General features: G+C 45.7%; 1 protein-coding gene across 1 annotated transcript in view; it reads left to right on the forward strand.

The window, feature by feature from the left end:
- bcas1 (brain enriched myelin associated protein 1) overlaps positions 1-20306 on the forward strand; it is a gene marked incomplete at its 3' end in the record, with an annotated part of 37178 nt that extends 16872 nt beyond the window's left edge. Inside the window, exons 7-18 of the mRNA XM_084313331.1 lie at positions 2600-2638; positions 2844-3056; positions 5390-5428; positions 12184-12222; positions 13035-13073; positions 13253-13291; positions 14134-14172; positions 14930-14968; positions 15131-15172; positions 15377-15415; positions 18255-18380; positions 20070-20306. Of these exons, the coding sequence (XP_084169457.1) occupies positions 2600-2638; positions 2844-3056; positions 5390-5428; positions 12184-12222; positions 13035-13073; positions 13253-13291; positions 14134-14172; positions 14930-14968; positions 15131-15172; positions 15377-15415; positions 18255-18380; positions 20070-20306 (930 nt within the window). The remainder of the gene's footprint in view (positions 1-2599; positions 2639-2843; positions 3057-5389; positions 5429-12183; positions 12223-13034; positions 13074-13252; positions 13292-14133; positions 14173-14929; positions 14969-15130; positions 15173-15376; positions 15416-18254; positions 18381-20069) is intronic.
- Between the last annotated feature and the right edge of the window lie 889 nt (positions 20307-21195).

A 21195-nucleotide genomic window follows, 5' to 3' on the forward strand; every position in this document is an offset into this window, starting at 1 on the left:
TAAAAATGAACCGAATCAAGCACAGGTTTTGGGAGCACTCTCCCGGGGGCCACACGAGGCTCATGGGTTTACAGAGTGGTGACCATGAGGTCAGCAGGTTGTTGTAATTGGCAGCCATTTTGTGCTTGTGGCCGCAGATCTGAACTATACAGACCAGAGAATCTTTCTCAGCTACTGTTTCCAGAAATGTACAGCTTGTGTAAAAAATAACTGCAGCTTCTCCCAGCAAGGCTTTTAGAAGAACAAGCAGAAAGGTTTTAGAGGAACAAGCAGAAAGGCTTTTAGAGGGAACAAGCAGAAAGGTTTTAGAGGAACAAGCAGAAAGGTTTTTAGAGGGAACAAGCAGAAAGGTTTTAGAGGAACAAGCAGAAAGGTTTTTAGAGGAACAAGCAGAAAGGTTTTTAGAGGGAACAAGCAGAAAGGCTTTTAGAGGAACAAGCAGAAAGGCTTTTAGAGGAACAAGCAGAAAGGCTTTTAGAGGAACAAGCAGAAAGGCTTTTAGAGGAACAAGCAGAAAGGCTTTAGAGGAACAAGCAGAAAGGCTTTTAGAGGAACAAGCAGAAAGGCTTTAGAGGGAACAAGCAGAAAGGCTTTAGAGGAACAAGCAGAAAGGTTTTTAGAGGAACAAGCAGAAAGGCTTTTAGAGGAACAAGCAGAAAGGTTTTTAGAGGAACAAGCAGAAAGGCTTTTAGAGGAACAAGCAGAAAGGCTTTTAGAGGAACAAGCAGAAAGGTTTTTAGAGGGAACAAGCAGAAAGGCTTTTAGAGGAACAAGCAGAAAGGCTTTTAGAGGAACAAGCAGAAAGGTTTTTAGAGGAACAAGCAGAAAGGCTTTTAGAGGGAACAAGCAGAAAGGCTTTTAGAGGAACAAGCAGAAAGGCTTTTAGAGGAACAAGCAGAAAGGTTTTTAGAGGAACAAGCAGAAAGGCTTTAGAGGAACAAGCAGAAAGGCTTTTAGAGGAACAAGCAGAAAGGCTTTTAGAGGGAACAAGCAGAAAGGCTTTTAGAGGAACAAGCAGAAAGGCTTTAGAGGAACAAGCAGAAAGGCTTTTAGAGGAACAAGCAGAAAGGCTTTTAGAGGGAACAAGCAGAAAGGCTTTTAGAGGAACAAGCAGAAAGGCTTTTAGAGGAACAAGCAGAAAGGCTTTTAGAGGAACAAGCAGAAAGGCTTTTAGAGGGAACAAGCAGAAAGGCTTTTAGAGGAACAAGCAGAAAGGCTTTTAGAGGAACAAGCAGAAAGGTTTTTAGAGGAACAAGCAGAAAGGCTTTAGAGGAACAAGCAGAAAGGCTTTTAGAGGAACAAGCAGAAAGGTTTTTAGAGGAACAAGCAGAACGGTTTTTAGAGGAACAAGCAGAAAGGCTTTTAGAGGAACAAGCAGAACGTTTTTTAGAGGAACAAGCAGAAAGGCTTTTAGAGGAACAAGCAGAAAGGCTTTTAGAGGAACAAGCAGAAAGGCTTTTAGAGGAACAAGCAGAAAGGCTTTTAGAGGAACAAGCAGAAAGGCTTTTAGAGGAACAAGCAGAAAGGCTTTTAGAGGAACAAGCAGAAAGGCTTTTAGAGGGAACAAGCAGAAAGGCTTTTAGAGGAACAAGCAGAAAGGCTTTAGAGGAACAAGCAGAAAGGCTTTTAGAGGAACAACCAGAAAGGCTTTTAGAGGAACAAGCAGAAAGGCTTTTAGTGGAACAAGCAGAAAGGCTTTTAGAGGGAACAAGCAGAAAGGCTTTAGAGGAACAAGCAGAAAGGCTTTTAGAGGAACAAGCAGAAAGGCTTTTAGTGGAACAAGCAGAAAGGTTTTTAGAGGAACAAGCAGAAAGGCGTTTAGAGGGAACAAGCAGAAAGGCTTTAGAGGAACAAGCAGAAAGGTTTTAGAGGAACAAGCAGAAAGGTTTTAGAGGAACAAGCAGAAAGGCTTTTAGAGGAACAAGCAGAAAGGCTTTTAGAGGAACAAGCAGAAAGGCTTTTAGAGGAACAAGCAGAAAGGCTTTTAGAGGAACAAGCAGAAAGGCTTTTAGAGGAACAAGCAGAAATGCTTTTAGAGGAACAAGCAGAAAGGCTTTAGAGGAACAAGCAGAAAGGCTTTTAGAGGAACAAGCAGAAAGGCTTTTAGAGGAACAAGCAGAAAGGCTTTTAGAGGAACAAGCAGAAATGCTTTTAGAGGAACAAGCAGAAAGGCTTTAGAGGAACAAGCAGAAAGGCTTTTAGAGGAACAAGCAGAAAGGCTTTTAGAGGAACAAGCAGAAAGGCTTTTAGAGGAACAAGCAGAAAGGCTTTTAGAGGAACAAGCAGAAAGGCTTTTAGAGGAACAAGCAGAAAGGCTTTTAGAGGAACAAGCAGAAAGGCTTTTAGAGGAACAAGCAGAAAGGCTTTAGAGGAACAAGCAGAAAGGCTTTAGAGGGAACAAGCAGAAACGTTTTTTAGAGGAACAAGCAGAAAGGCTTTTAGAGGAACAAGCAGAAAGGCTTTTAGAGGAACAAGCAGAAAGGCTTTTAGAGGAACAAGCAGAAAGGCTTTTAGAGGGGAAAAGGTCTTTAGTTTCTAATTGCTCACTAATCGTAACCGTCACCATAACAATCAACTCTCTTTCTTTCCTACCAACCAGCCCCAGGAGGCGGCTCCCCTGCCGACTACAACCACTGCTGTGAGCACATCGCTTTTACATTAAACAAGCATTTCATTTGCACATTATAGAGCTTTAAAAACCATACATATACATAACACATATAACTTCATCTGGAGCTGCAGTCATAAAGCTCTCGTAAAAGATCATGATAGGAGGAGGGACATTTCTGTAACGACTTCCCCTCCCTGCGTTTGACCGCGAACGTCACTCTCCGTCCGAACAGGTGGCACAAGTAGCGGACCCGCCGGCGGCTCCTAAGGGCATGAACATCCCGCCGCCACCTCCTCCGGGACCGCCCGGGATGGGCGAGGCGGCCGCGAAGCCGGTGAAGAGCGCCGCGCCGAAGGAAGAACCAAAGGCTGCCGCCGCCAAGGAGCCCGAGGCCTCCAAGGGACAGTCCCTCAAATCCACGTTCAGCAAATTCTTCCGTCCAAAGGTAACTAAACACCATGAGCACTAATTAAATTATTTAACGTGATGCATTCATTTCGATTTTCCTTTTGAGAATGCACGTGATACTACGCGATGTGTCGGATTATAACACATAGTGGTGTGAGTTCGAAGCGCTGATGGGGTCTAAAACCAAAGGTGCCTCAACAAGTGGAGCCAAGACCTCCACAACAGTGGTACAGCAGATCACTATACCAGCCATCTGAAGCTATAACTGACCAATACCTCCACAGTGGTACAGTAGATCACTATACCAGCCATCTGAAGCTATAACTGACCAATACCTCCACAGTGGTACAGTAGATCACTATACCAGCCATCTGAAGCTATAACTGACCAATACCTCCACAGTGGTACAGTAGATCACTATACCAGCCATCTGAAGCTATAACTGACCAATACCTCCACAGTGGTACAGTAGATCACTATACCAGCCATCTGAAGCTATAACTGACCAATACCTCCACAGTGGTACAGTAGATCACTATACCAGCCATCTGAAGCTATAACTGAGCCAAGACCTCCACAACAGTGGTACAGTAGATCACTATACCAGCCATCTGAAGCTAACTGACCAATACCTATACAGCAGATCACTATACCAGCCATCTGAAGCTATAACTGACCAATACCTCCACAGTGGTACAGCAGATCACTATACCAGCCATCTGAAGCTAACTGACCAATACCTCCACAGTGGTACAGCAGATCACTATACCAGCCATATGAAGCTATAACTGACCAATACCTCCACAGTCGTACAGTGAGTAGATCACTATACCAGCCATCTGAAGCTATAACTGACCAATACCTCTACAGTGGTACAGCAGATCACTATACCAGCCATCTGAAGCTATAACTGACCAATACCTCCACAGTGGTACAGTAGATCACTATACCAGCCATCTGAAGCTATAACTGACCAATACCTCCACAGTCGTACAGTGAGTAGATCACTATACCAGCCATCTGAAGCTAACTGACCAATACCTCCACAGTCGTACAGTGAGTAGATCACTATACCAGCCATCTGAAGCTAACTGGCTCACTCTCTCCGTCGGTCATTCCATCTACAGTAACTCCCTAAAAAAACGACCTCACTCTCCGCACGCCATGCAACGTTAGAGGGGCGTACGGATGCCGTCCCCCTGTCCGCACCTCCGCACGTCCTCCGCCTGTCCTCCGCAGACAGAAATGTACACATCCTTCCAGCATGGCCCGTTATAGGGCTGTATCGTGAAGGTGGAAGAAACCACACAAACGTCTGTCTTCCTACAACAATTCCTGTGTAGTTTTAGCATGAGGGCACCCAGGACATCTATAGGCCGATTGCCAACGCAGGCTGTGCACGACTTCAAAAGTGATACTCCTTAAGTGTTACTGAAGTATTTGACTAACTAATTAGATTGATATTTCTCAAGTTTAATTTAAATATATCTTTTTTTAAATAGCTCAGGTTGGCAGCATTGTGTAGCACTGTCTACTGTATTAATAAACGATCATATTACATTCATAAACTATCGTATCGCATTCATAAACTATCGTATCACATTCATTAGCTCTCGTATCACATTCATAAACTCTCATATCACATTCATAAACTCTCATATCACATTCATAAACTATCATCACATTCATAAACTATCATCACATTCATAAACTATCATATCACATTCATAAAATATCATATCACATTCATAAACTATCGTATCGCATTCATAAACTATCGTATCACATTCATAAACTATCATATCACATTCATAAACTATCATATCACATTACAACTTGTATTGATTGATTGATTGAAAACTTTATTAACAGATTGCAGAATGGGTACAGTACAGTACGGCTCAATACACACAATTGTTAAGGGGATGCAGACCAGAGAAAGACTTCCGTCTTGTTTACATCAGGGTCCCCCATTTTCAATTCATCATAACATTTATGACATACACGACACGACATACAGATAAACAGTACTGTTACATCCAGACATTTATGACATACAAGATATACAAATATACAGTACTGTTTAAGAGACAGAGTTTCTAAAAGAGCGTATCAGAGTATCACATTCAAAAACGATCGTATATCACATTCCCAACATCAACATTCCAAAGATGTATTGATTAATTAATTATTCTATCATATCGAAATGAATCAATATTCCCTGTAGGCCCAACGTCGTCATGATAACAGACTATAGGCCCCTCCGTGAATTGCTGCTGCAACAAGTATTGAATTTCTGAGACAATCACATGTTTCGTTCTGCTCCGCTGGCACATTTGCTCAAGATACAATTCTTTTGCCCTCTCACAGACAGTGGAGGAGGCTCCCCAGCCAGTAGTAGCCCTGCAGGTAAATCAGCTGACCACGCTCTGCCTTGTTGTTTCATCCTTTTCCAGGGAATGTTTGCTTAATCCTCGTCACTTTACAGGTTCTACTGCCGTTACCACTGCAGTGGAACGACTCACACGAGTAAACAGATTAAAACACCACACTCCCAACATCAACATTACACCACTTCCCATTACAAGTGCCATTATAACAGACCATAGCCATCTCACGAGTTACATCATTTTTTTTACATCATTTTTTTTTATCTCTCTTTCTCCGATTTTTCTCTGTTTTTCTCCCCGCTATGTGCAAAACAGCGGTCGACATGTGTTGATTTATGAGAAATACGTGTATATCTACAAAAACATAATAAGTTGGCATCTTATTACTTGATATTGTAAATGATTTACAGTAGAACAGTAATACCGTGCTTTTCCAGTGTTTTACCTGCTCCACCACGGCACAGAAATCCGGCGTTTTTATTCTGAAAGTGGTAACCGATGGTTGTTTATCCCCATTAGTCCTCCACACCCATGGGTGAAAGACGACTCTTCCTGGGGTCCAAAACACACATAACTTAAAACATTGGAGTAATAACAAAACAATATAAACATAAAAAAGAAACACTTTAGCTTGAGTACATTCTCAATATCTGCACAATCACAACACAAATAGGCTCCAACCACAAATACAATACTAACTAAATAAATCAATAACCCAACTGTATCTGGTGAGTTGTAGTTCTGACCACAAAGGTTACAGGCAGCCATGCTGGAAGAGAGAGAACGATAGGTTATGACTATAACCAAGTTCTGTTAGTTAGGGGCGATGCTTGGCATCACACTGCACTATCTCGCGTACGTGCACGCGTACTGAATAAACCACAAATGTACCTCTAATACCAGTATTAGTCTGACCACACCCCTCATCAGCTTACCTTCATAAGCAGGTGTGTGGTCACCTGCTCTCCTCCTTCCCAAGCTTTCACCACAAGGTGAGGTCAAGGGCTGCAGCGGCCGTCTGATGCCAAGCATCGCCCCTAACTAACAGAACTTGGTTATAGTCATAACCTATCGTTCTGTATCGTTAGTGGCTTAGCTTGGCATCACACTGCACAAGGGAGGCCAAGCGGAGCCACTGGCTGACAAATACACCCCGCTGACAGCCTCCCAAAACCATCAGAACAGGGAGGGCCGAGCCCCCCCGACCCCCCCTAATGGAGGGTATCCCCCCTATTAGAGGCTTCACGGGAAGGCGACGGACCCGACCGTGCGAAGAGGCACTCAAGCAACTTAACGCACAGGGTGAGCAGACCGTGGCTTGACCCCACGACTACACACACGCACAACCCGCATGCCACCCGGGAACGAACGGAGGAACAACCTCGTTACTGCCCCCAGAATCACGGGGTCAAGGGCAAACCCAACCCCGTGGCAAGGCCGTAGCAGCGGAGCACGAAGGAAGACCCAGACCCACCAAAAGGACTGGACTCCCTGGAATGGGGGCCCGGAGAAGTCCATGATGCCAGCATCAAGACCCCACCAGGTGGGCACGTAGTGCCCCGCCCCCCACATCGCCAGCGTATTCGGACAAAGGCCCCCCAGTTACTGCACCTGGTAATCCCAGGCGGTATCCCAACCAAGTACTAACCAGGCCAGAACCTGCTTAGCTTCCGAGATCGGACGAGATCGGGCGTGTTCAGGTCGGTATGGCCGTAAGCCGAGCGGGCCCCGTCCCCCCAACAGTACACCGCCTGGCACACTAACCCTGCAGAACAGACAGTCAGCATGGCCGTAAGCACACAAAAAAGGTTAACCAACGGAAGCAGGCAGCGCACCGGGGAAAAACCAGGCAACAGGCTGTTAACCCTAGCCTGGAGACTGCGGACGAGACAGGCGCCAGAGGGGACAGCTGAACACAGCCGCCCCGGCGGAAGGAGCGTAAGCTGGCGGTGTTGCATGACCAAGCCTCCATTTAAAAACCCCCACCCAGAGGGGTCGAGGCAGAGAAGGCTGACACGATTGGCAGACGTCATGAACGTGCAGGGGCACCCTCAAACGGTGAACCCGGGAGTTGACACTGCTCCAACACACCAGGGAATCAACCACCTCGGTGTTACCCAATGCGGTGGTTGTTCCTATAACCCCTCAAGAAAAAACTCCAAAACACACCTGCGGGTATACACCGGCTATACCGCAGTACAAGTGTTTCAGTTTCCAAAAAGGGTTAACCCAGGCCTACGGGTCGCAAACATCACTTCGGACCGGGCCTGGCGGTACGGGAAGCACAGGGTCACCAGAGGAGGTCAAAAAACCACCCCCACAGGCCCCTCTTCGCCATGCGTGAGAGAGGAGCGAAAAATAATGGAGAACCAGCCCCTAAGCACACCGTACCTGGTATTCCCCGGCGGTCTCCCAACCAAGTACTAACCAGGACCAACCTGTGTAGCGGCCGAGATCCGACGAGATCGAGCGCGTACAGAATGGCATGGCTGTAAGCCATGACGACAGTGCTGAGTAAAAACATACCCAACCAGGGTCTCCATAGCGCTTAACCCTGTGACACCCAGACCGACCTGGCATTTTTCCCCCTGAAAAAAGCCCAAGTCCCTCAGGGTACCAGAACAGCAGATCTGCATCCCCGGCGGACAACGGGTTCAACTGATCTGGACCAGCGTGACCAGAACCAGTCCCGTGCCCTAACCACGCCGACATGCCTACTCCAGGAGAAGGGCAGATATGCGTGTTGATCTTAACATGAAAAGAAGGCGCCACCCAGACGTTCGGACGAACCGCGCCTGGTGGCCCACCCCAAGGGCGTGAGACCCCACCACATATGTTCAGATCCATCCCGTCATCATCCCCCAGACATGAACGAGAATCCGTCGACAACCCACCCAGGTCATGGGATGTGGTCGTCGGAAGAGGAAAAACCCCCCTCTCAGTTGCTTTATAAAAACGCTGTTTCAACCACAAGCAACCAAGGCGTGCCAGTCAATCGCCTGTTTACAGCGAGCTAGCACTATACGTGCGTCGGGACACACCCCCATCAATGAACAGGCTATTTAGACCTGTCATTGAATCCCCAAGGCGCCCAGGGGAACGACAAGAGGGGTGTGACACTCCCTAACTCCAACACTTCTGGAATAGAAAGAAGGAAGCATCAACAGTATGTATCCCAGTCTACACAGCCGGGGTAAAAAATGTTCACATTTTTACATCCCACCACCCTCCCATAGGAAAGAGACGGGGATCCCCAGAGAGACTTCCCACGCGAGCTGTACAGATTGAAAAGAATATATTGCACCTTGAGCCATGTAAAAAACTGGTTTTAGGGCCTCCGGGGAAGAGGCACTGAACCCATACACACTCAATAAACGAATTGAATCGAATATACATACAATAGAAAAGGACCCTTCTAGAGGGTCCACTCACTTTGACAATCTGAGGAGGAAGGCTCTGTACTCTGATGGAGGCTTCCTCACATGGAAGAAGGAGTCCGAACTCACAGAAGGCCTGAATAGGCGCTTGGTGAGGAGGAGCCCTGACCACCCCCCCTGAAAACAGATCCATCACATGGACCTGAACAGCACACGGAAGTCCTACCAACAGAGACGCGCACGGTGACGTACTCTATGGCGGGGGAATTCCTGCGGTGCACACGCCCAATATACCAGGCCGTGGGACCAGGAACTCCCCCCCCCCCCCCCCCCCCCCCCCCCCCCCGTAACGTGCCGAACCGCCACGTGACGGGAACCTTGAAGGACAGGGGGTGTACCCCTGACCGACAGAACAATGGGGAGGGGAAAGGTTACCAGTTCACCCCTTTACGACCCCACACCCATGATACGACGTAACGACAAAAAGAGAATATGACACAGTCATAGTCAGCTCCATGAAGCGTTTCACAGCTCCACACAGCGCATGAGCTAACCTGCTATCTGATTTTTACTAAGGAAAAACACAGAATAGAGAGGGCTCTAAGAACCCCGGTCCAACATACACATGTGCTTCTGTGGCCAGTACAACCCAGTTGTAGGTCACATGACACACACAACCCATCATCACCTACAAAAAATGGCAAAAACACTCAACAGAGGAACGCCGTTTTTTTCACAATGAGAGAATACATCATTCTTGATTAGTATCGACCACAGGCCTTGCTAAGCACACATGACAGCAACCAAACCAATTTCCCTTTAGGAAATAAGTTTCTCCAGCAGATTTAGCACAACCTCAGCAATCAAGCTAAGAGTTACATCGTATCCCTACCACACAAAAGACACAATTAATGCACAACATGTCTGATAGGAGGTGATAAAGTCCCCAGGGAACCGGGGGGGGAAAACACAATCCTCCTATTTTACCCTCAATACGGCCAGTTAAAACAGGAAAACCTGTTAATGTGTGAACACACTGTTCATTGTCATTACAGTCTGAGAAAGAACATTCTCTTACTCACTTGTCACCAAGCATAGCTTCATAGGTTAGTTACCTTAGTTGTGAGTACACGGCCGTGTTTCTCACACAACAACCAGATCATTACATCCCGTTTGCACGGAGAAGCTAACTGCCAGTGACAAAAACAGCTCACACATAACCCGCAACGTATCCTAAATGCATTGTAGCAACACACGTTTTGGGAAAAACACCGTTATTCACAATACATTTAGCAAAGTAAAACCAGAAGACGTGTTATGAGGTCTGGTCAACCCCGTTCCTACCCGGAACGCAGATCAGCGAAGTGCAGTCTCAAGACACCGTAGAAACACAGCCGTCCTGTGTTGTTCGATCCGGGCAGCGTCGCCGCTCTACCCGTCGCAACGGTCCCTTTGTTGATGCAATCCTTGCCGTCCTGGCTCAGGGCAGGGTCGACGAAAACATCCCCTGTCAAGGATGACGTCGTGGTCAAGAGTGTAAAACATGTTAAAATCAAAGCACGTTCAACAGAATAGCATCAAGCTAACGATCAGAAGCGAGCTCACGACGGCGCGCGAGAAGCTAAGCTACCCCGCGCCAGGCCATGGCCATAGCAGCAAGCTAACGTTACCTAGCGACCACGACATGCTAGCCCCGCAGCTAACAGCTGACTGGCTAATGGTAGGCCCTAAGCAGGCCATGCAGCGATCCAGCAGGCTAACGCAGCAGTTAACAGCTGACTGGCTAACCGTAAGCTATGAACATGTAAACAATGACATAACACTCACCCAGACAGGCCGCCGTTCTGAACCTCTCCTCACTTTTTAAGAGAAAAGAGAAAACAAGATGTCAACACCGCTTCACAACGGTGACTTTACCACATCCGACGGAAATCAGCACAGTACCAACTGGCCTGTGTAGCTGACTTTGAACATGAATCTGCCGCTATCGCACATTACATGCACATATCCCCTCGTGAAGGAATACTCTCATCCAGAACACACAGGGATCACCAGTGTCAATGGTCGCGGCCCACTAGTTAAAACTATAATGGTCTCCAGACCAAGGCCTTCTGTCGCCTAGGTGGCTGAACAAAGGACCCTAGCCTGGGTCCGGTTTCCATAAACTTTGTCAAGTAGCCCCCATAGCACTAACAGACAAGTGGAGCCCGCCAGCAAACACTACTCACCCAACCTGGAACGCACCGCTCCTCACAACAGCGGCATGTCCGACAGTTCAGCTGTGGCCTGACAGGTTTCACCCCAACAAACACAGCAAGGAACTGCAGTTGAGAAGCATGCAGCGGCGTGCTCCCAATACGAAAACCGGTGGAGGGTTTTTAGAATGATCATCATCTTCTAGACACTCCAGTACGAAGACAATATCGCCGTATTTTCTCGAAAAATAGTGAGAGAGAAAATAAAGATATGATGTCAACGTATCCTTGTTTCCCAAAGCTGTTCCTAATCCAATTTCTTCCATCATGGTGTCAAGTGTGGGGATCTACCGAGGCACTTCTTCCTTGTGGTGAAAGCGAGAAGGAGGAGAGCAGGTGACCACACACCTGCTTATGAAGGTAAGCTGATGAGGGGTGTGGTCAGACTAATACTGGTATTAGAGGTACATTTGTGGTTTATTCAGTACGCGTGCACGTACGCGAGATAGTGCAGTGTGATGCCAAGCTAAGCCACTAACGATACAGAACTACATTGATGGCCTCTATTGATGGGAATGTAAAAAAACAACTTTGCTCTCTCACAGATAGTGGAGGAGTATTCTTTCTCGTATTCTTTCATCCTTTTCCAGGGAACTTTTGCTTAATCCTTGTCACTTTACACGTTCTATTGCAATTACCCTTCGGTAGAAGTTACGATAATTATTTTACGAGAGAAATCACGTGAATAAACAGATTCAAATATCACATCACCTCCCATCACAGTTGCCATCATGACGGACTGTAGCCATTGCATTGATTGTCAGCATTTTTAAAAGAACACGCCAACATTTTGGGGAAATTAGCTATATACCATCTTCTCCGGCGAAAGAAGATAGATACCAGTTCCCGCCACAATGAATGGAAGCGGACATGGCCAGTTAGCCTATAGGCATTGTCCAACTAACACCTCTTCCGAAGGCTAACCGGCCATGTCCGCTTCCATTCATTGTGCTAAGCTATAGGCTAACAAGCAGCCAGATAGGTTTCTACTGAACGCACAGAGAGGAAACTGGTATCTATCTTCTTGTCTCCCTCTGGAGAAGACGGTAAGCTAATTTGCCAAAATATTGGCGTGTTCCTTTAACGTGTTCTACTTCATTTGCAATTGACGGGAATAAAAAAACAACTTTGCTCTCTCACAGATAGTGGAAGAGGTGCCACAGCCAGTAGTAGACGTGCAGGTAAATCAGCAGGGAACTCAAACATGTTGTTCTTTTCAGGAGGTTTGCTGGATCATCATTACTATACAGGGCCTTCTGGTGTGAAGGCGGTTTTAGCAAAGCCAGGTGGAAGACTTCAAAATAGTTACTCCACAGTAAACGTCTCAGCAGTAAGACTTTTCTCTAGGGATGCTCGATATTGGCTTTTTTACCGATACCGATATACCGATATTGTCCAACTCTTAATTTCCGATACCGATATCAACCGATACCGATATATGCAGGGTTCCCCCCCCCCCCCAAAAAATGGAATCATTTCAGGTAATTAACATTACATATATCTTGTTGTGCAATTAACACAACATTATGCATACTTTTGACAATAAATAAAATCAGAATTTGTTCTTACTTGCTTGCCTGGGTAAATAAAGGTTATAGAATGTAAAAAAAAAAAAAAAAAAAAAATTGAAAACCGATACCGATATTTTCCAATATCACATTTTAATGCCGATATCGGCCGATAATATCGGTAGGCCGATAATATCGGACATCCCTACTTTTCTCTATAGGTCTTATTGAGAGGAGATTACAATAGGCAGTATAGTGCAGCACGGATTAAACTCCTTTGACCAAATCTAAGAAAAGTCATTACATTTGTCACATAATATTACATTCCCATGTAGCATTAAAACCACAGCTCTGTTGATCCGTCCATTGATCACATGACATGACATGACATGACATGAATGTTAGCGTTTCAGTTTGAATCACGCATGTCACATGGTCTGCTTCATTTGCTCAGAGTAAACATAATTTTGCTCCTCTCCCCACAGCCAGTGGAGGAAGTACTCCAGCCAGTTGTAGAGGTTCAGGTGATGTGACTTTACATGACATCACATCACATCACGTGACATCCAATCACATCGCATCACGTGACATCACATCACGTGACATCCAATCACATGCATGTTAGCATTTTAGTTTGAATCCTGCATATCACATGGTCATTTACATTTTCTCAGAGTAAACATAATGTTTGCTCTCCCCACAGCCAGTGGAGGAAGTACTCCAGCCAGTTGTAGAGGTTCAGGTAAATCAAAGTCATTGGGTTGGAAGTGTTGTGTAGTGCAGTGGTTCTCAACAGGGGTGCCTTGAGATTTAAAAAGAAAAATAATAATAAAAATTATTCAGTTTTTGAGAAATTGTCAAACTTATCCAAATATGCTATTTTTATGGAGAACAGTGCAGCTGCAACAGATAGCATTTTAGTGATCCTTTTCTGTATTTAAAAAAAATACATGATTTTCAGTTTTTGAGAAATGGTCACACTTATCCAAATATGCTATTTTTATGGAAAAGTGTGCAGCTGCAACAGATAGCACTTTAGTGATAATTTTCTGTAATTTTATTTAAAGAAATATGGTTTTTTGATTTACTACTACAAGCAGTGTAATGTCAACAGTACTAAGCCATTTAGACCTGAAACACCTGTTAATAATGCATTATATAGCCTGCATATACACACAAATGTGTTTCCCGGTTTCTTAAATAAACATTATTTTGAAAGCGAGCACTTTTGTCATCATTGTAGCAAAAAAAAGATAGGACCGGAAAAGTCCTTATCGTATGTAGGGGTGCCCTGGAATATTTTATTGAACACAGGGGTGCCTTGGCAGCAGAAAGGTTGAGAACCCCTGGACTGTAGTGCTGCTTAACCACCAGTTCTCACTAGCAACTCAAACTAAATCAAAACCACAACAACTCTTTGATTCATAAGTAACATGACCTTACATGACATCACATCACATCACTTTGTGACATCACATCACATCACATCACATGAATGATAGCATTTCAGTTTGAATCATGCATATCACATGGTCTGCTTCGTTTACATTTGCTCAGAGTAAACATAATTTTGCTCTCCCACAGCCAGTGGAGGAAGTACTCCAGCCAGTTGTAGAGGTTCAGGTAAATCAAACCACTGATTTATGACGTGACTTTACATGACGTGACATCACACATCACATCAGGGGTGTAAAAAGTACCCAGAAATTATACTATATATTATTATTATATAAGTGAAAGTATGGGTAACGTCTCAAAATCGTACTCAAGTAAAAGTCAGAGTGTATCTGGCTAAAAACACACTTGAGTAAAAGTAAAAAAGTTTCTTACAATTTCTAATTGTACTTAAAAGTAAAAGTAAACACGTTGTTTTATTCCCGGGGCAATAAAATGTTCCTATTCGTCCTCTTCATCACTCGTTTGTGGCCATCTTCTGTAGCTCGTCACTCTGACTGTCTATTCTTCTGACAGCAGGTGTTTAATCAAAGATCCCCGCTTTCTAGTCTTGCACAAGGACCAATCAGCTATGGGTATGGGCGGGTTCATTTTCCATTGATGGGGATTTGATTGGCTGTTTTTAAATAAAGTGCGGCCGCAGGATTAATAATGTTAACGTTAGTTCGGCCAGAGAAACAAATATACTAATTAAAATAGTTGGACCTCAAGATTTGTACTTTGTACTTTGTAGGTCTGCATTTTAAATGTAAGGAGTAAACAGTATGTTTTTTCCCCTCTGAAATGTAATTGAGAAAAAGTACAAGTGTATACAAACCTAATAATACTCGAGTGAAGTACAAATCCCCCAAAACAGTACTTAAGTATTGTAACGAAGTACATTTACATTTGCTCAGAGTAAACATAATGTTTGCTCTCCCCACAGCCAGTGGAGGAAGTACTCCAGCCAGTTGTAGAGGTTCAGGTAAATCAAACCACTGATTTATGACGTGACTTTACATCACATCACTTTGTGACATCACACATCACATGAATGATAGCGTTTCAGTTTGAATCCTGCATGTCACATGGTCTGCTTCAAATTTACATTTGCTCAGAGTAAACATCATTTTTGCTCTCCCCACAGCCAGTGGAGGAAGTACTCCAGCCAGTTGTAGTCGAGGTTCAGGTAAATCAAAGTTTAAACATCAGGTTGGCAGTGTGTTGTGTATAGTGCTGGTTTTAATCACCAGTTCTCACTAGTAGCAACTCAAACTAAATCCAAACTGCCATCATCATCACGCCAACCCATAATAATTTACAGCTATATAATTCTGCTTCGTTCCCCTATTCGATCAGAATAAAACATTTAAATAAACGTACTTTCCTTCAGACAGTGGAAGAGGTGCCACAGCCAGCTGTAGAGGTTCAGGTAAATGATCAGCGGAGAATGTTTAATCTTGCATGGGCCTGTCTCGTTCTTCTCAGGGAACAATCTGTCTCAGGGAACACTCTTGTCTCGTTCTTCTCAGGGAACACTCTTGTCTCGTTCTTCTCAGGGAACACTCTTGTCTCGTTCTTCTCAGGGAACACTCTTGTCTCGTTCTTCTCAGGGAACACTCTTGTCTCATTCTTCTCAGGGAACACTCTTGTCTCGTTCTTCTCAGGGAACACTCTTGTCTCATTCTTCTCAGGGAACAATCTGTCTCAGGGAACACTCTTGTCTCGTTCTTCTCAGGGAACACTCTTGTCTCATTCTTCTCAGGGAACACTCTTGTCTCATTCTTCTCAGGGAACACTCTTGTCTCATTCTTCTCAGGGAACAATCTGTCTCATTCTTCTCAGGGAACACTCTTGTCTCGTTCTTCTCAGGGAACACTCTTGTCTCATTCTTCTCAGGGAACAATCTGTCTCATTCTTCTCAGGGAACAATCTGTCTCAGGGAACACTCTTGTCTCATTCTTCTCAGGGAACACTCTTGTCTCATTCTTCTCAGGGAACACTCTTGTCTCATTCTTCTCAGGGAACACTCTTGTCTCATTCTTCTCAGGGAACACTCTTGTCTCATTCTTCTCAGGGAACAATCTGTCTCATTCTTCTCAGGGAACACTCTTGTCTCGTTCTTCTCAGGGAACACTCTTGTCTCATTCTTCTCAGGGAACAATCTGTCTCATTCTTCTCAGGGAACAATCTGTCTCAGGGAACACTCTTGTCTCATTCTTCTCAGGGAACACTCTTGTCTCATTCTTCTCAGGGAACACTCTTGTCTCATTCTTCTCAGGGAACACTCTTGTCTCATTCTTCTCAGGGAACACTCTTGTCTCATTCTTCTCAGGGAACACTCTTGTCTCATTCTTCTCAGGGAACACTCTTGTCTCATTCTTCTCAGGGAACACTCTGTCTCATTCTTCTCAGGGAACACTCTTGTCTCATTCTTCTCAGGGAACACTCTTGTCTCATTCTTCTCAGGGAACACTCTGTCTCATCCTGCTCAGGGAACACTCTGTCTCATCCTGCTCAGGGAACAATCTGTCTCATTCTGCTCAGGGAACAATCTTTTTCGCTCCATCTTCTCTCCATGACAGAGTGGGGTTCTGTCTGTATCGGGGTGTAATGCTGTGTCTTTCTCTCACACAGATCTCTATCACAGCCAGGTGGCGGCTCTTAACTCCTCCCTCTCTCACTCCCCGGTGGGCGGCTCTTAACTCCTCCCTCTCTCAGTCACAGGTGGCGGCTCTTAACTCCTCCCTCTCTCACTCCCAGGTGGCGGCTCTTAACTCCTCCCTCTCTCACTCCCAGGTGGCGGCTCTTAACTCCTCCCTCTCTCACTCCCAGGTGGCGGCTCTTAACTCCTCCCTCTCTCACTCAGTCACAGGTGGCGGCTCTTAACTCCTCCCTCTCTCACTCCCCGGTGGGCGGCTCTTAACTCCTCCCTCTATCACTCAGTCACAGGTGGCGGCTCTTAACTCCTCCCTCTCTCACTCAGTCACACAGGTGGCGGCTCTTAACTCCTCCCTCTCTCACTCGGTCACAGGTGGCGGCTCTTAACTCCTCCCTCTCTCACTCAGTCACACAGGTGGCGGCTCTTAACTCCTCCCTCTCTCACTCAGTCACACAGGTGGCGGCTCTTAACTCCTCCCTCTCTCACTCCCAGGTGGCGGCTCTTAACTCCTCCCTCTCTCACTCCCAGGTGGGCAGCTCTTAACTCCTCCCTCTCTCACTCCCAGGTTGGCGGCTCTTAACTCCTCCCTCTCTCACTCCCCGGTGGGCGTCTCTTAACTCCTCCCTCTCTCACTCCCAGGTGGCGGCTCTTAACTCCTCCCTCTCTCACTCCCCGGTGGGCGTCTCTTAACTCCTCCCTCTCTCACTCCCAGGTGGGCGGCTCTTAACTCCTCCCTCTCTCACTCAGTCACACAGGTGGCGGCTCTTAACTCCTCCCTCTCTCAGTCACAGGTGGCGGCTCTTAACTCCTCCCTCTCTCACTCCCAGGTGGCGGCTCTTAACTCCTCCCTCTCTCACTCGGTCACAGGTGGCGGCTCTTAACTCCTCCCTCTCTCACTCCCCGGTGGCGGCTCTTAACTCCTCCCTCTCTCACTCCCAGGTGGCGGCTCTTAACTCCTCCCTCTCTCACTCAGTCACAGGTGGGCGGCTCTTAACTCCTCCCTCTCTCACTCAGTCACACAGGTGGGCGGCTCTTAACTCCTCCCTCTCTCACTCCCAGGTGGCGGCTCTTAACTCCTCCCTCTCTCAGTCACACAGGTGGCGGCTCTTAACTCCTCCCTCTCTCACTCCCAGGTTGGCGGCTCTTAACTCCTCCCTCTCTCACTCAGTCACAGGTGGCAGCTCTTAACTCCTCCCTCTCTCACTCCCAGGTTGGCGGCTCTTGACTCCTCCCTCTCTCACTCAGTCACAGGTGGCAGCTCTTAACTCCTCCCTCTCTCACTCCCAGGTGGCGGCTCTTAACTCCTCCCTCTCTCACTCAGTCACACAGGTGGCGGCTCTTAACTCCTCCCTCTCTCACTCCCCGGTGGGCGGCTCTTAACTCCTCCCTCTCTCACTCGGTCACAGGTGGCGGCTCTTAACTCCTCCCTCTCTCACTCGGTCCCCGGTGGCGGCTCTTAACTCCTCCCTCTCTCACTCGGTCCCCGGTGGCGGCTCTTAACTCCTCCCTCTCTCACTCGGTCACAGGTGGCGGCGGCCATGTTTCTCAGCGCTCATTGTCACATGCCTGTTCATGATATAATTCTCCCTCTCTGCCGGTGTTCCTGCAGATGGTGGACGCCTCCAAGACCAGCACTCTGGAGGCTGCCGCCAAACCAGAGCCCCCGCCGGCCGCTCAGGAGCCAAAGAAAACACCCTCCAAAGCATCTCCATTCCTCTCGTTCTTCAAGCCCAAGGTAAGGCATCACTTAACACCAGCACAGCCATGGTGAGAAAATGCCACTAATTCCCACCAGGAACGGGTCAGATGACCCGACAGCTTATAATGAGAAATATGAGAAAAATAAACAGTGTAAACTATATAATTACCTCTGAATATAAAAATATGAGGTTTACCACAATGAAATGTAGGTTTGAGTGACATAAAAATAATAATAACAATAATATATTTTTTTTAAAGTAAAAAATATTATTATAAAAAAAATATATATATATATTGGATGGAAGAGCCACACATTGACGGGCAAAGAGCCACATGCGGCTCGCGAGCCACGGGTTGGCCACCCCTGCGCTATAGACGCTCGCAAAGCGCTGTGACTTTCGTCTGTTCCAACGGCCCATTATGTGGAATAACGTTCTAATTACATTTTCCTGAAGTCATTTTGAAATTTCAGAAACCGTGCTGCAGATAAAACGGGTACTTTTAGGAAAAGTCATTGAGTGACAGAGCTGGAGCTCGACCGAGTGACGAGGATACATTTATTGAAAATGCCTCGTGGGTCATGTGACCCCTTTAGTGTTAAACACCTAATGGGTTTTACAACATGTTCTATGAGGTTGGATGGCCTTCTCTGGTTGAAAGGCGTAACTGTTGTTGGTATTTGTTTATTTTGAAAGCCCTTATTGGTAGACTTCCCTCACACAACACTGTTGGAATGGAATCTTGGAACCTATTCTACGTGTTCAAATGTCTGGTTAGTTCTTAGGGTTCCTCCAGTTTGCTCTGAACTAGGAAGAACGTTGCTTTTTCCTTTGATGCTTCCGACACCTGGAACGTCCTCCGACTGACTCTGAAGCTGAAGGTTCTTCCTTCTCTGGCTGCGTTTAAAAGTATGATCTCTGACCACTGTGTGTCGATGTTTTATTGTTTATTCTTATTTATTGTGTCTATATGTATGAAGAAATAGCTGATAAACTGTGTCAATTGTTTTGTAAGCTTGTCGTCGCTGTAAATGAGGGGTAACCTGTTAACAGTGTCTTACGAGTTGAAATAAAGGGTTGAAATGAAAGATGGATGTTTTGCAATATAGAAAGTGACATAGTGATGTGAATTTGAGGTCCTGTTAAACCAAATGGCCACACAAGTCCAGGCTGCCTCCACAAGCGGAGTCCGACGCCTCAGGAAAGCGACTGGAGCGGTAAATACAGCTGAAACCCTGCCGACCCTAGTTACGTTCTTAACAAAACTGTGTGTGTGTGTGTGATCCTGTGTAAAATGGAACTTTTCTAGAATAAGAATAAGATATCATAGGGGCGGCAGTGGCTAAGGAGGTAGAGCGGTCGTCTGGTAATCGGTAGGTTCCCGGTTCGATCCCCCCACTCCTTCCGGGCGGCTCAAGTGTCCTTGAGCAAGACGCTTAACCCCCTAATTGCTCCCGATGAGCAGGTCGGCACCTTGCTTGCCGTCGCCGTGTGAATGTGTGAGTGAACGGGTCAAATGTGAGGAACGAAAATGTGTAAAGCGCTTTGGATAAAAGCTGTTATATATAAATGCACCATTTACCCATTCATCAATATTAAACGACAGCCCTGTGGTCCTGAGTTGCTCTAATCGTGCAGCTTTGAAACGTAATGCTTTCCACGATTTATGACAGTGGTTATTAATATTATGACATAATAATTGACCGTGCACCAAACCCAACCAGGCTGCCAACAAGAAGGACTCTCCCGCCGCTGCAGCCCCTGCAGCCACAGACCCCGCGGCCCAGACGGTGAAACCCAAGGAGGAGCCCAAAACGGTGCCCGGTCCGGAGGCCCCTGTGGAGGGCAAGGCGGGGACAACAGGGGCCCCCCAGGGCGGGGACCAGTCCCCAGGAAGTGTGCCCAGGAAACTAGAGAAGAGGAACTCCATTCATTTGTTCCTCAAAACTCTGGTAGGGTGAGCATCTCTCTTAATCACGACACCTGGTGGTGGAGGTGGTTCCTGCGACTCTGCCCTTGAATGGACCTATCTCAAACCCTGCCCTCTTTTCTTGATCCTCCAATCACAACTGTCGCTTACCTCGTCCGAGGTAAGCGACAGTTGTGATTGGAGGATCAAGAAAAGAGGGCAGGGTTGAGATAGGTCTATTAATACATGACCGACTGGCTTTTCAGTTTATTATTATTATTATTATTATTATTATTATTATTATTATTATTATTATTATTATTATTATTATTATTATTTATTATTATTATTATTATTATTATTATTATTATTATTATTATTATTATTATTATTATTATTATTATTATTATTATTATTATTATTATTATTATTATTATTATTATTATTATTATTATTATTATTATTATTATTATTATTATTATTATTATTATTATTATTATTATTATTATTATTATTATTATACTTTTTCCCCAAAGGGTCACAACACAAGAGTATTGTCATCTCCACTAGAGGGCCTCAGCAAGTCATTATTGTGCACAATCTTGGAAGAGTGAGAGGTTCATGGTTTTAGGTTATTGATCACTGGTTCAGGGTTTTAGGTTATTTGATCACTGGTTCAGGGTTTTAGGTTATTGATCACTGGTTCAGGGTTTTAGGTTATTGATCACTGGCTCAGGGTTTTAGGTATTGATCACTGGTTCAGGGTTTTAGGTTATTGATCACTGGCTCAGGGTTTTAGGTTATTGATCACTGGTTCAGGGTTTTAGGTTATTGATCACTGGCTCAGGGTTTTAGGTTATTGATCACTGGTTCAGGGTTTAGCTTATTGATCACTACCAAGCCCCCCCCCCCCCCCTCGCCCATCCTCCTCTCTAGGGACA

Source organism: Notolepis coatsorum (assembly GCF_963971535.1).
Source record: "Notolepis coatsorum genome assembly, chromosome: 4".
NCBI lineage: Eukaryota > Metazoa > Chordata > Actinopteri > Aulopiformes > Paralepididae > Notolepis > Notolepis coatsorum.